This window comes from Salvelinus fontinalis, chromosome 14 (genome assembly GCF_029448725.1).
Source record: "Salvelinus fontinalis isolate EN_2023a chromosome 14, ASM2944872v1, whole genome shotgun sequence".
Classification (NCBI taxonomy): domain Eukaryota; kingdom Metazoa; phylum Chordata; class Actinopteri; order Salmoniformes; family Salmonidae; genus Salvelinus; species Salvelinus fontinalis.
The window spans coordinates 12,943,900-12,959,541 of record NC_074678.1 but is presented as its reverse complement, the minus strand read 5'-3'; the positions used below and the strand labels follow the sequence as shown (position 1 = coordinate 12,959,541).

The 15,642-nt window shown below is 44.4% G+C and overlaps 1 protein-coding gene across 4 annotated transcripts in view; it reads right to left on the bottom strand.

Annotated features, from left to right (window-relative positions):
• The window catches only part of LOC129869502 (protein Shroom2-like), a 132,398-nt gene extending 120,903 nt beyond the window's left edge, over positions 1-11,495 (bottom strand). For 2 of the 4 annotated variants that reach the window (XM_055943963.1, XM_055943967.1), the window contains exons 1-2: positions 11,408-11,495; positions 10,141-10,362 (exon numbers count right to left, since the gene is read on the bottom strand). In XM_055943963.1, the coding sequence (XP_055799938.1) occupies positions 10,141-10,341 (201 nt within the window). In that variant the 5' untranslated portion in view covers positions 10,342-10,362; positions 11,408-11,495. The other 2 variants (XM_055943965.1, XM_055943964.1) reach the window with 2 other exon arrangements.
• Between the last annotated feature and the right edge of the window lie 4,147 nt (positions 11,496-15,642).

Below are 15,642 nucleotides of genomic sequence, written 5' to 3'. Positions count from 1 at the left end.
TGTTGGGACTGAGCCCACTGTGCAGCACTAAGCACTGAGAGCTCTGCATGCTGTGGTGTGTTGGGACTGAGCCCACTGTGCAGCACTAAGCACTGAGAGCTCTGCATGCTGTGGTGTGTTGGGACTGAGCCCACTGTGCAGCACTGAGAGCTCTGCATGCTGTGGTGTGTTGGGACTGAGCCCACTGTGCAGCACTAAGCACTGAGAGCTCTGCATGCTGTGGTGTGTTGGGACTGAGCCCACTGTGCAGCACTAAGCACTGAGAGCTCTGCATGCTGTGGTGTGTTGGGACTGAGCCCACTGTGCAGCACTAAGCACGGTGAGCTCTGCATGCTGTGGTGTGTTGGGACTGAGCCCACTGTGCAGCACTAAGAGCTCTGCATGCTGTGGTGTGTTGGGACTGAGCCCACTGTGCAGCACTAAGCACTAAGAGCTCTGCATGCTGTGGTGTGTTGGGACTGAGCCCACTGTGCAGCACTAAGCACTGAGAGCTCTGCATGCTGTGGTGTGTTGGGACTGAGCCCACTGTGCAGCACTAAGCACTGAGAGCTCTGCATGCTGTGGTGTGTTGGGACTGAGCCCACTGTGCAGCACTGAGAGCTCTGCATGCTGTGGTGTGTTGGGACTGAGCCCACTGTGCAGCACTAAGCACTGAGAGCTCTGCATGCTGTGGTGTGTTGGGACTGAGCCCACTGTGCAGCACTAAGCACTGAGAGCTCTGCATGCTGTGGTGTGTTGGTACTGAGCTCACTGTGCAGCACTAAGCACTGAGAGCTCTGCATGCTGTGGTGTGTTGGGACTGAGCCCACTGTGCAGCACTAAGCACTGAGAGCTCTGCATGCTGAGGTGTGTTGGGACTGAGCTCACTGTGCAGCACTAAGCACTGAGAGCTCTGCATGCTGTGGTGTGTTGGGACTGAGCGCACTGTGCAGCACTAAGCACTGAGAGCTCTGCATGCTGTGGTGTGTTGGGACTGAGCCCAATGTGCAGCACTGAGCACTGAGAGCTCTGCATGCTGTGGTGTGTTGGGACTGAGCCCACTGAGAGCTCTGCATGCTGTGGTGTGTTGGGACTGAGCCCAATGTGCAGCACTGAGAGCTCTGCATGCTGTGGTGTGTTGGGACTGAGCTCACTGTGCAGCACTGAGAGCTCTGCATGCTGTGGTGTGTTGGGACTGAGCCCACTGTGCAGCACTAAGCACTGAGAGCTCTGCATGCTGTGGTGTGTTGGGACTGAGCCCACTGTGCAGCACTGAGAGCTCTGCATGCTGTGGTGTGTTGGGACTGAGCCCACTGAGAGCTCTGCATGCTGTGGTGTGTTGGGACTGAGCCCACTGTGCAGCACTAAGCACTGAGAGCTCTGCATGCTGTGGTGTGTTGGTACTGAGCTCACTGTGCAGCACTAAGCACTGAGAGCTCTGCATGCTGTGGTGTGTTGGGACTGAGCCCACTGTGCAGCACTAAGCACTGAGAGCTCTGCATGCTGTGGTGTGTTGGGACTGAGCCCACTGAGAGCTCTGCATGCTGTGGTGTGTTGGGACTGAGCCCACTGTGCAGCACTGAGAGCTGAACTTTACACCTGTTTGGGTCAATACAGAATGTTACACTAAGTAGAAGAGGTTCACAGCAACCAGACGACAGGAGCTGCCTGCTGTCATACCCCCTGGAACTCACTGTCTGGTGAAGACCTTGCTGGTTAATCATTAACCTGCAGCGTGAGATAACAAACAAGTTAGTGGGATTTTTTCAGAACCATTCTATATGATTGTCTATACGGCCAGATGGACTTTGTTTCAAAATCGCCCTTAGTACTATGATGGAGCATCTCCCCATTAAACGAACCTACCACACATTCCCGCCAGGAAGTATTCACAAACCTTTACTTTTGAGACATTTTGTTTTGTGTTACAGCCTGCATTTTAAAATTGAGATTGTGTCACTTGTTATGGCAGGGCCTCCATCTGTCAAACGGGTAACAAATGTCTAATTCACCAGCCATGTTGGCACGTGGTAACACTTTGGGCTCTACAGTGTTGCATTTAACACCAATAGTCAGGTATGGGCACAAGTGAGAGTTGTGATTATAATAGCTAAATAAATGTAGCTGTTTTCAAAGTATTTCTGCTCATTTGTTTCATATCTGGTAACGCATAAACCGAATCCTCACGTTATCGCTATCCCACCTCGCATAGCAACACTGCCTTTCTTGTTCACAGCGCTAGGTTGCTTTACAGTGTTTGAGTTAGCTCCCACTGCAAGCAAGAGACATTGGCCTTTAATGTACAGTGATGACTCCAGTGGCCCTGTTACCAAGGTAACCTTAAAGGGGCAGCTAAAAATTCTGATTTGTTAAAATACTAAAAAGGTCAGAGAATATTAAAATGAGCAATATACCACATTACTTCTTACTGGTACCACATTTCTTGTTTTAGAAACATTAATAAGCACGCAGATCTTTGTTGTTGTTGCTTATTTGTGTAATTAGGGCAACAACAACAACATTGTAGTGGACGGTATGTACAGCGCATTGGGAAAGTATTCAGACCCTTTGACTTTTCACACATTTTGTTACATTACAGCCTTATTCTAAAATGGATTTCCTCATCAATCTACACACAATACCCCATAATGACAAAGCAAAAACAGCCTTAGTAAAATCAATTCTAGGCAAGTCAGTTAAGAACAAATTCTTATTTACAAGATTCTCTGGTCTGATGAAACCAAGATTGAACTCTTTGGCCTGAATGCCAAGCGTCACAAGTCAGGATGAAGATGAACGGAGCGTTGTACAGAGAGATCCTTGATGAAAACCTGCTCCAGAGCACTCAGGACCTCAGACTGGGGTGAAGGTTCACCTTCCAACAGGACAACGACCCTAAGCACACAGCCAAGACAACGCAGGAGTGGCTTCGGGACAAGTCTCTGAATGTCCTTGAGTGGCCCAGCCAGAGCCCGGACTTGAGCCCAAACGAACATCCCTGGAGAGACCTGAAAATAGCTGTGCAGCGACGCTCCCCATCCAACCTGACAGAGCTTGAGAGGATCTGCAGAGAAGAATGGGAGAAACTCCCCAAATACAGGTGTGCCAAGCTGGTAACGTCATACCCAAGAAGACTCGAGGCTGTAATCACTGCCAAAGGTGCTTCAACAAAGTACTGAGTAAAGGATCTGAATACTTATGTAAATGTGATTTCAGTTAAGTTTTAATACATTTGCAATAAATAAAATTTAAAATAAGCTGTGTAGATTGCTGAGAAAAATTCTTAATCAATTTTAGAATAAGGCTGTAATGTAACAAAATGGGGTCTGAATACTTCAGGAATGCACTGTACCTGCCACTTTGTCTGGTATACAAAACACCACAAAGACCAGAGAGGTTGTCCAACATCTCACCAAGAAGGGCACCTATTGGTTCCCTACTCAGGGATTTCACCATGAGGCCAATGGGGACTTGAAAACAGTTACAGAGTTTAATGGCTGTGATAGGAGACAACTGAGGATGGATCAACAGTATTGTAGTTACTCCACAATACTAACCTACATGACAGAGTGAAGAGAAGACAAATATTCAGGAACATCCTGTTTGAAATAAGGCACTGAAGTAAAACAACTTTATCCTGAAAAGCGTTTATGTTTGGGGCAGAACATCACCGAGTACCACTTCATATGTTCAAGCATAGTGGTGGTTGCATCATGTTGTGTTTGTCTCCGGCAAGGACCAAGGAGTTTTTTTAGCATAAAAATAAACATTATAGAGCTAAGAACAAGCAAAATCCTGCTTCTGCTTTTCCACAAACACTGAGAGACAAATTCACCTTTCAACGGGACGATAACCTAAAACACAAGGCCAAATATACACTGGAGCTGCTTGCCAAGACGACATTGAATGTTCCCGAGTAGCTGAGGTACAGTTCATTTAAATCTACGGCAAGACTTGAAAATGTCTGTCTAGCAATGATCAACAACCAACTTGACAAGATTGAAGAAGTGGAAATACTGTACAAGCCAGGTGTGCAAAGCTTTTAGAGACTTACCCAGGAAGATGTAGTCGCTGCCAAAAGTGATTCTAACACGTATTGACTCCGGGGTGTGAATACTTACGTAAATAAGACCTGCATTTCATTTTCTAAAAACGTATAAGAACATACTCTCACTTTGTCATTATGGGGTGTTGTGTGTAGATGGGTGAGAAATAATATAATTTCATCAGTGTTAAATCAGACTAACAAAATGTGGAATAAGTCAAAGGGTATGAATACTTTCTGAAGGCATTGTAGGTAGTAGCCACCGAATGTCATTTTTTGGGGAGTTTGGACATTAACAAGTGAATGTGAACGAGAGACATTGTGCAAATGAACAAGGGTTTGAAACATGCTTCTCTGATGGAAGAAGTCTTTCTGTTGTGTGAGAGGTCAAACCTCCACTAGTGTCTTTCTGCTGTGTGAGAGGTCAAACCTCCACTAGTCTTTCTGCTGTGTGAGAGGTCAAACCTCCACTAGTGTCTTTCTGCTGTGTGAGAGGTCAAACCTCCACTAGTGTCTTTCTGCTGTGTGAGAGGTCAAACCTCCACTAGTGTCTTTCTGCTGTGTGAGAGGTCAAACCTCCACTAGTGTCTTTCTGCTGTGTGAGAGGTCAAACCTCCACTAGTGTCTTTCTGCTGTGTGAGAGGTCAAACCTCCACTAGTGTCTTTCTGCTGTGTGAGAGGTCAAACCTCCACTAGTCTTTCTGCTGTGTGAGAGGTCAAACCTCCACTAGTGTCTTTCTGCTGTGTGAGAGGTCAAACCTCCACTAGTGTCTTTCTGCTGTGTGAGAGGTCAAACCTCCACTAGTGTCTTTCTGCTGTGTGAGAGGTCAAACCTCCACTAGTGTCTTTCTGCTGTGTGAGAGGTCAAACCTCCACTAGTGTCTTTCTGCTGTGTGAGAGGTCAAACCTCCACTAGTGTCTTTCTGCTGTGTGAGAGGTCAAACCTCCACTAGTGTCTTTCTGCTGTGTGAGAGGTCAAACCTCCACTAGTGTCTTTCTGCTGTGTGAGAGGTCAAACCTCCACTAGTGTCTTTCTGCTGTGTGAGAGGTCAAACCTCCACTAGTGTCTTTCTGCTGTGTGAGAGGTCAAACCTCCACTAGTGTCTTTCTGCTGTGTGAGAGGTCAAACCTCCACTAGTGTCTTTCTGCTGTGTGAGAGGTCAAACCTCCACTAGTGTCTTTCTGCTGTGTGAGAGGTCAAACCTCCACTAGTGTCTTTCTGCTGTGTGAGAGGTCAAACCTCCACTAGTGTCTTTCTGCTGTGTGAGAGGTCAAACCTCCACTAGTGTCTTTCTGCTGTGTGAGAGGTCAAACCTCCACTAGTGTCTTTCTGCTGTGTGAGAGGTCAAACCTCCACTAGTGTCTTTCTGCTGTGTGAGAGGTCAAACCTCCACTAGTGTCTTTCTGCTGTGTGAGAGCTCAAACCTCCACTAGTCTTTCTGCTGTGTGAGAGGTCAAACCTCCACTAGTGTCTTTCTGCTGTGTGAGAGGTCAAACCTCCACTAGTGTCTTTCTGTTGTGTGAGAGGTCAAACCTCCACTAGTGTCTTTCTGCTGTGTGAGAGGTCAAACCTCCACTAGTGTCTTTCTGCTGTGTGAGAGGTCAAACCTCCACTAGTGTCTTTCTGCTGTGTGAGAGGTCAAACCTCCACTAGTGTCTTTCTGCTGTGTGAGAGGTCAAACCTCCACTAGTCTTTCTGCTGTGTGAGAGGTCAAACCTCCACTAGTGTCTTTCTGTTGTGTGAGAGGTCAAACCTCCACTAGTGTCTTTCTGCTGTGTGAGAGGTCAAACCTCCACTAGTGTCTTTCTGCTGTGTGAGAGGTCAAACCTCCACTAGTGTCTTTCTGTTGTGTGAGAGGTCAAACCTCCACTAGTGTCTTTCTGTTGTGTGAGAGGTCAAACCTCCACTAGTGTCTTTCTGCTGTGTGAGAGGTCAAACCTCCACTAGTCTTTCTGCTGTGTGAGAGGTCAAACCTCCACTAGTCTTTCTGCTGTGTGAGAGGTCAAACCTCCACTAGTGTCTTTCTGCTGTGTGAGAGGTCAAACCTCCACTAGTGTCTTTCTGCTGTGTGAGAGGTCAAACCTCCACTAGTGTCTTTCTGTTGTGTGAGAGGTCAAACCTCCACTAGTCTTTCTGCTGTGTGAGAGGTCAAACCTCCACTAGTCTTTCTGCTGTGTGAGAGGTCAAACCTCCACTAGTCTTTCTGCTGTGTGAGAGGTCAAACCTCCACTAGTGTCTTTCTGCTGTGTGAGAGGTCAAACCTCCACTAGTGTCTTTCTGCTGTGTGAGAGGTCAAACCTCCACTAGTGTCTTTCTGTTGTGTGAGAGGTCAAACCTCCACTAGTGTCTTTCTGCTGTGTGAGAGGTCAAACCTCCACTAGTCTTTCTGCTGTGTGAGAGGTCAAACCTCCACTAGTGTCTTTCTGCTGTGTGAGAGGTCAAACCTCCACTAGTGTCTTTCTGCTGTGTGAGAGGTCAAACCTCCACTAGTGTCTTTCTGCTGTGTGAGAGGTCAAACCTCCACTAGTGTCTTTCTGCTGTGTGAGAGGTCAAACCTCCACTAGTGTCTTTCTGTTGTGTGAGAGGTCAAACCTCCACTAGTCTTTCTGCTGTGTGAGAGGTCAAACCTCCACTAGTCTTTCTGCTGTGTGAGAGGTCAAACCTCCACTAGTCTTTCTGCTGTGTGAGAGGTCAAACCTCCACTAGTGTCTTTCTGCTGTGTGAGAGGTCAAACCTCCACTAGTGTCTTTCTGCTGTGTGAGAGGTCAAACCTCCACTAGTGTCTTTCTGCTGTGTGAGAGGTCAAACCTCCACTAGTGTCTTTCTGCTGTGTGAGAGGTCAAACCTCCACTAGTGTCTTTCTGCTGTGTGAGAGGTCAAACCTCCACTAGTGTCTTTCTGCTGTGTGAGAGGTCAAACCTCCACTAGTCTTTCTGCTGTGTGAGAGGTCAAACCTCCACTAGTGTCTTTCTGCTGTGTGAGAGGTCAAACCTCCACTAGTGTCTTTCTGCTGTGTGAGAGGTCAAACCTCCACTAGTGTCTTTCTGCTGTGTGAGAGGTCAAACCTCCACTAGTGTCTTTCTGCTGTGTGAGAGGTCAAACCTCCACTAGTGTCTTTCTGCTGTGTGAGAGGTCAAACCTCCACTAGTGTCTTTCTGCTGTGTGAGAGGTCAAACCTCCACTAGTGTCTTTCTGCTGTGTGAGAGGTCAAACCTCCACTAGTGTCTTTCTGCTGTGTGAGAGGTCAAACCTCCACTAGTGTCTTTCTGCTGTGTGAGAGGTCAAACCTCCACTAGTGTCTTTCTGCTGTGTGAGAGGTCAAACCTCCACTAGTGTCTTTCTGCTGTGTGAGAGGTCAAACCTCCACTAGTGTCTTTCTGCTGTGTGAGAGGTCAAACCTCCACTAGTGTCTTTCTGCTGTGTGAGAGGTCAAACCTCCACTAGTGTCTTTCTGCTGTGTGAGAGGTCAAACCTCCACTAGTGTCTTTCTGCTGTGTGAGAGGTCAAACCTCCACTAGTCTTTCTGCTGTGTGAGAGGTCAAACCTCCACTAGTGTCTTTCTGCTGTGTGAGAGGTCAAACCTCCACTAGTGTCTTTCTGCTGTGTGAGAGGTCAAACCTCCACTAGTGTCTTTCTGCTGTGTGAGAGGTCAAACCTCCACTAGTGTCTTTCTGCTGTGTGAGAGGTCAAACCTCCACTAGTGTCTTTCTGCTGTGTGAGAGGTCAAACCTCCACTAGTGTCTTTCTGCTGTGTGAGAGGTCAAACCTCCACTAGTGTCTTTCTGCTGTGTGAGAGGTCAAACCTCCACTAGTGTCTTTGCTCCAGGAGACCTGTACTTGGTCTGTCGCTGCTGAAGGGGACATCACCAAAGGCAAATCTATAAACCGCAATGCCTTACCAGTCGGTACGGGCCATACATACAATGTGTGAAAATAAATGTTTATATCCAACTTCTCCAGAGTTTACCGAATTCTAACCATATCTCCCTAAAGGTAATCTGCCATCTGGGATCACGCAGTAATCTCGCAAGGCAACTACTACGGCGTATGGGAACTAGGTAGTGAGCTTAGGAAAAAATTTATTTAACTTCTACTTCATCACAGTCCCGGATCCGGGAGCACCCCCATCAGTAAAAAAGCTGACTAGCATAGCCTAGCATAGCGTCACAAGTAAATAGTAGCATCTAAATATCATTAAATCACAAGTCCAAGACACCAGATGAAAAGATACACATCTTGTGAATCCAGCCATCATTTCTGATTTTTAAAATGTTTTACAGGGAAGACACAATATGTAAATCTATTAGCTAACCACGATAGCAAAAGACAACTTTTTTTTCTCCACCATTTTTTTCCTGCATAGGTAGCTATCACAATTTCGACCAAATAAAGATATAAATAGCCACTAACCAAGCAACAACTTAATCAGATGACAGTCTGATAACATATTTATTGTATAGCATATGTTTTGTTAGAAAAATGTGCATATTTCAGGTATAAATCACCAAAGCAACTAGAATAACTACAGAGACCAATGTTAATTAGCTAAATACTCATCATAAAACATTTCTGAAAAATACACAGCATACGGCTAATGAAAGACAAAGATCTTGTGAATCCAGCCAATATTTCAGATTTTTTAAGTGTTTTACAGCGAAAACACAATATAGCATTATATTAGCATACTACAATAGCCAACCACACAACAGCATTGATTCAGGCCAACAATAGCGATAACGAATAAACTAGCAAAAGATATTAATTTTTTCACTAACTTCTCAAACTTCTTCAGATGACAATCCTATGACATCATATTACACAATACATATAGAGTTTGTTCGAAAATGTGCATATTTAGCGGCACAAATCGTGGTTATACAATGAGAAAAGTAGCCAAGCTGCCAACAAAATGTCGGGAGAAATCTTGGGAGAGGCACCTAATCTAATCAGTAACTAAATTTAAACTTGACTAAAAAATACAGGTTGGACAGCAAATGAAAGATACATTAGTTCTTAATGCAATCGCTGTGTTAGATTTTTACAATTAACGTTACTACGACATACAGCGTGCGTTACAGCGAGACCGCACCGAGATTAATGGCGGAATATGAGCTTAACATTTTTCAACAGAACAACGAATTAACATCATAAATAATTCTTACTATTTGATGAGCTTCCATCAGAATCTTGGGCAAGTTGTCCTTTTTCCAAAAGAATCGTTGCTCGGTTGTAGATTGTCGTCTTCAACGTTGGAATTAGCAGTAAACATTAGCCATGTGGCAAAGACGTGCCCAACTCACTATAACGCAGCACTAATAAATATCAGAAAATAGCAATATACTGATATAAACTGATATAACTCGTTTTAAAATAACAACATTATGTCTTTAACACCTATATCGAATAAAAACAGAGCCGGATATATCTAAGGGCTATAAAGGGAGCTTTCTATAACGACACCAAGAGGTCCTTTTTGCGTCATGGCGAAGAGAAGAAAGGACGGACCCCACGTTGCCAGCCCATTTATAAGCTCTCAGATCTGCCTAGCAACACCACTTCAATTCTCACTATTCGCTGACATCCAGGGGAAGGCGTATGCAGTGCATCTCAACCAATAGAAGACAGGCAAATTAATAAACTGACCTCAGAACAGCCTGCAGATTTCAGCATTCTCACATCCTCATAGGAAAATTGCTCTAACTCCAGTTCTGTTTTACTCACAGATATAATTCAAACGGTTTTAGAAACTAGAGAGTGTTTTCTATCCATCTATCTATCTATCAGAAATGGGTCAAACAGAGGGCTGTTAAATATGTTTCTAGAGTACGGGATGTTACCTTCAGCAGCGACAGACCAAGTACAGGTCTCCTGGGGCATAGAGACTAGTCTACACATGACCTATTGAATATACGCTTTCAGACAATCCATCAACCCAGTTAAGACAAGCACACGTCCTTCCACAACAGGAAACACTTGTCAACGTTATCAGGAACATAAACCAGTAAAGAGTGTACCGTATTAATGTCCTCTGATATTTCACAACTCATACTTGGAAGAGGGCCTTTCTTGCATGGTATTAAATGTTTAAATTAGAGCAGACTGTCTCCTGAATTACCTTTGTGATGAGCAGTGGTTCTCGGTGCTCTCTGCCTCCTTTGAGTGTGAATCCCCATGGAGCACCCCCGGACAGCAGGACATCTACCAGCCGCCACGCCTCCCGGCTCCTGTGATCCATGTCTTCAGGTCTCTCAATCAGCCAGTGGTTGTGATCGCCATCAGAATATCGGGGCTCACTCCTACTATTCAAGGTGTCCATGGGGCTTAGAAAAACACCTCACTTGATAAAAGAAAAAGGTCCGTTTTCAATAACAGAATAAAATATATTTTTTTCTTAATAACTGAAGAAAAAAAATGAGAAAAAAGTAAAGTACTACACCACTATGCCTTCTGATCACACTCCAGACTGTAACGCCCAATGTCCACCAGATACATCTGCGTTTTGTTTTGCCAGATGTCTAGTCCACATTTTTGTACTTGATGCACCTGCGTCGCTTTGCAACTTGTTGGAGTATGTGTGTACTTCCGTTTGTACCACCGCTCTGTAAAGCAAAGCAGGAAATATTTGACTCATGCAGAATGCACCGAAACCTAGTGCGGCATCCCCAGCGTCGCGTTTCGGACTGCTCCCTTGACAATGAATGACTTCCGCCGGAACGCAAACAGTTTGATGAATCTGGTGGACATGAGGCGTAATGCTCTTAGTTGAGACTTAAAACATGTTGTCAGCATACAGGGTTGAACTGACGTTAGCTAAATAACCCGTCCAAATAGAGTAGGACCCCTGCTTTGTGAGTCACTGTAATAAGTTATCACACTTACAGGCAAAGTTGTATCTAGTTAGTTAACTCAAATACGTTCAATGTAATATTTAACTAGCCAGCTAAAATCATATTGTTCACAAACAACAAACTCGGAAAGTCTCACGCACGTCAAGCTAGTTAATGTTTGCTAGGCTAGCTCCAAACTAGCAGTCGATTAGCTATTTTTCCAAATACATGGAAATACCTGGGACTTGCTGGAAACCGGTATATAAATTCAATAAAGTATTACACTCAACTTAAATAAATTCAACATTCAGGCATGAACTGTTTCCTAGAGTAATTAATCGCAGAGGTTTAAACTCGATAATGTTAAATTGTGTTTCCAACGTTAGCTACCTGGGAATTCAATTTGTTGAAAATGACCGATCTTGCCTGGTTTACTTTGTCGACGAGCACAGCTTTCAAAGTTATGCATTCTTCATAATATTCGTCACTTGTCTTGTGCCAATTAACGAAATACGTGGAATGATCTAGTTAACAAATCGTTTTCAAGCGACCCACCTTTTACAAGAGACTAGCTAGCATGCTAGTTGATTAACCTGTGGATTGAGTCGCCTGCCAATGGATTACACAGCAACCTGGGATTTGGACAGTTGCAGCCTGGTGTCATAGACTAGACATAACATCGTAAACGGAAATCCAGGGCACTCAATGAGTATGATATGTTGAAGGTATACTTCAGGATTTTGGCAATGAGGCCTTTATCTACTTCGCCAGCGAAAGATGAACTTATGGATACCATTTTAAGTCTCTGTTCAGTATGAAGGAAGTTAGAGATAGTATTGGCTCACAAAACTAACTAGCATTAGCGCATTGGCTGGAAGTCTATGGGTATCTGCTAGCATGCTAGCACATATAATATAAATTGTAATTCGCAACATATCATATGAAATGTATGATGGACAACCACAAATGAATCCATACAATACGAAACGTAACATATAGTAAGTCATTGGGTACAAATTTACTTTTACTAAGTTACGTCTAACCGTGAGTCTAGGTTGATCTTCCAAATTGCCAACGAGCCTCTGACATATACTACAACAGCACCACCTGGTGTTGTACACATGTAACTTTACCTGGAATAGGATGACATTAGTTTATGCACATAAAGTTGACGTGCTATCGAGTAGATCCTATTATTCTCTAGAGCTTGCCAGCCTGAAGTAGGCGGGGCAAACCCGTTCTGGTATATCATCAAAATCAATCACATCACGTGTTTGGACTCATTTAGACTTTACAGTGAAATACTACTAGCCCTTTCCCAACATTGGAGACTTAAAAAGTAAGGAAATTGTAACACAATAGATAATAATGAGGGTATATACAAGGAGTAGCTGTACAGAGCCAATGTGCTGGGGTACCACGTAGTAATATGTACGTAGAGGTAATAGTCACTAGGCAATCGGGATAGATAATCAACAGAGTAGCAGCAGCATATGTGTGTGTGTGTTGGAGGGTCAGTGTACGTATATGTGAGTGTGTAGGTAGAGTCTAGTGAGTGCATAGAGCAGTGGCGACCCATCATTCAGGGCGACACGTCATTTGAGCCCCACCTATTTGGCATTAATATGTGCATCAAAGCGGGGAACGAGAGACTTAAAAACAGCTTCTATCTCAAGGCCATCAGACTGTTGAACAGCCACCACTATCATTGAGTGGCTGCTGCCAACATACTGACTCATCTCTAGCCACTTTAATAATGAAAAATAAATGTATCACTAGCCACTTTAAACAATGCCACTTTATATAATGTTTACATAACCTACATTACTCATCTCATATGTATATACTGTACTCTATACCATCTACTGCATCTTGCCTATGCCGTTCGGCCATCGCTCATTCATATCTTTTTATGTACATATTCTTATTCATTCCTTTACACTCGTGTGAATAAGTTAGTTGTTGTAAAATCGTTAGGTTAGATATTATTGCATGGTCGGAACTAGAAGCACAAGCATTCCGCTACACTCGCATTAACATCTGCTAACCATGTGTATGTGACCAATAAGATTTGATTTGTGTCACATATCAGTTTGCAAACAATGTAAAAAAATATATATACAAACATGGTCTCTGCTTTCTTGAGTAAGGCAGCTCCAAAATGCAGGTGTTTCAGCCTAGCTCAGTGCTTTCTGTGGTGGTGGGGCAGCCAGCGGAAAATACAGAGCGTAGGGGTTGGTAATGTTCCCTAGTTGCGCCGTGATTGGCTCAATGTTCTGTCACTCATGAGGACACTACTTCGCCGCAAAATCTATGGGGAGATTTAGATTTACATTAGAAGTGCCCATCCAAGAAGGCCCAAGGTAATTGGCCACATATAAAATGTTATCACGTTATTTCTACAGTAGCTTTGATTGGACTGATCATGTCAACATCATACATTAGTCATCATCATGAATCACATCGACAATCTACTGGCGAATCCTTTTCAATCCTTGTCATATGAAGAGAAATTATAGATAAAACGTATCGGTGCTCATTGGCCATTGGACATAAATATTACACAAGTTGGAAATCTCAAATTCAACAATTTGTGGTTTGAAAGGAATCAGTGGCTAACTGCAAGCGTTGCAAAGCAATCACTAGTCTGCTATCAAATCAAACTTTATTTGTCACATGCGCCGAATACAACAAGTGTTCGCCTTTATTCGTGAAATGCTTACGTACAAGCCCTTAACCAACAGTGCAGTTCAAGAAGAGTTAAGAAAATATACAGGGGGTACTGGTACCGAGTCAGTGTGTGGGGGTACAGGTTAGTCAAGGTAATTTGTACATGTAGGTAGGAGTGAAGTGACTATACATAGATAATAAACAGCGAGTAGCAGCAGTGTACAAAACAAATGGAGGGGGGGGGGGGGGGGGGGGGGGTGTCTGTGTAAATAGTCCGGAGGCCATTTGATTAATTGTTCAGCAGTCTGATGGCTTGGGGGTAGAAGCTGTTAAGGAGCCTTTTGGTCCTAGACTTTGCTCTCCGGTACCGCTTGCCGTGCGGTAGCAGAGAAACAGTCTATGACCAGGGTGACTGGAGTCTCTGACAATTTTGGGGGCTTTCCTCTGACACGCCTATTATATAGGTCCTGGATGGCAGGAAGCTTGGCCCCAGTGATGTACTGGGCCGTACGCACTACCTTCTGTAGTGCCTTACGATCAGATGCCGAGCAGCTGCCATACCAGGCGGTGATGCAACCGGTCAGGATCCTCTCGATGGTGCAGCTGTAGAATTTTTGAGGATCTGGGGACACATGCCAAATCTTTTCAGTCTTCTGAGGGGAAAAGGTGTTGTGGTGCCCTCTTCACGACTGTCTTGGTGTGTTTGGACCATGGTAGTTTGTTGGTGATGTGGACACCAAGGAACTTGAAACTCTCGACCCGCTCCACTACATCTCCGTCGATGTTAATGGAGGCCTGTTCGGCCCTCCTTTTCCTGTAGTCCACCATCATCTCCTTTGTCTTGCTCACACTGAGGGAGAGGTTATTGTCCTGGCACCACACGACCAGGTCTCTGATCAGGCCTACCACTATTCGGTGGAGTGGGTGTGTTGTCCAAGTCTGGGTTTAAGGGTCTCTTTTCCAAGCTTAAAAGGATAAATATTCACATGCCATGGGCCAGAAAAGGTTGAACACATTGGCCATGCTGTCAAACCAGCATGACTTCTGCCACATTCAAAACAACTGGAAAATCTCAGACTTCAGTGAGTTCAAGACAACTGGGAACTCTGAAAATAACTAGCTCCGACTGGGAAAATACGTTTTGAAAAGGCATCCAACTCGGCATTCCAAGTCGGGAACTCAGGCCTCTTTCTAGAGTTCCGACCTGAAGATCACTGACGTCATAATTCAACCCTGTTTCTTCAGAGTTCTCAGTTGTCTTGAAAGCACCATAAATCCAAAGAATGCCGGACTTTGATGACAAAGTTTGATGGCAAAATTTGCCCACAAGAAGGACCGCCGCGCCACCTTCCTGTTCAAGTGAGCACAGCACAACAAGGTGAGTCCAAAAATGTGTCTACTGCCACAAAACTACTGCCACAGTGTCGCCTGACCCCTCCTGTCTCAGCCTCCAGTATTTATGCTGCAGTAGTTTGTGTCGGGGGGCTAGTGTCAGTCTGTTATATCTGGAGTACTTCTCCTGTCTTATCCGGTGTCCTGTGTGAATTTAAGTATGCTCTCTCTAATTCTCTCCTTCTCTCTCTCTCTCTCTCTCTCGGAGGACCTGAGCCCTAGTGAGTCTGAACTCACTACTGCAGATCAATAGACCGAGTGAACTCACCACTACATATCAATAGACTGAGTGAACTCACTACTACAGATCAATAGACTGAGTGAACTCACTACTACATTTGTAACGGTGGTCCTCCTCCTCTTCAACCGAAGAGGAGGAGTAGTGATGGAACCAAGGCGCAGCGTTGTGAAATGACATAATTTAATAAAGACATGACAAAACAACAAAGACAGAAAACGAACTATACTTGAATAAACTAACAAAATAACAAAACGAATGTGTAGACAAACCTAGTCATACGAACTTACAATAAAACACGAAGAACGCACGAACAGGGAAAAATAGACTACACAAAAATGACGATGTACAAACATACCGAACAGTCCCGTATGGTGCGACAAACACTGACACAGGAGACATACCACCCACAACGAACACTGTGAAACAACCTACCTAAACATGACTCTCAATTAGAGGAAAACGCAAAACACCTGCCTCTAATTAAGAG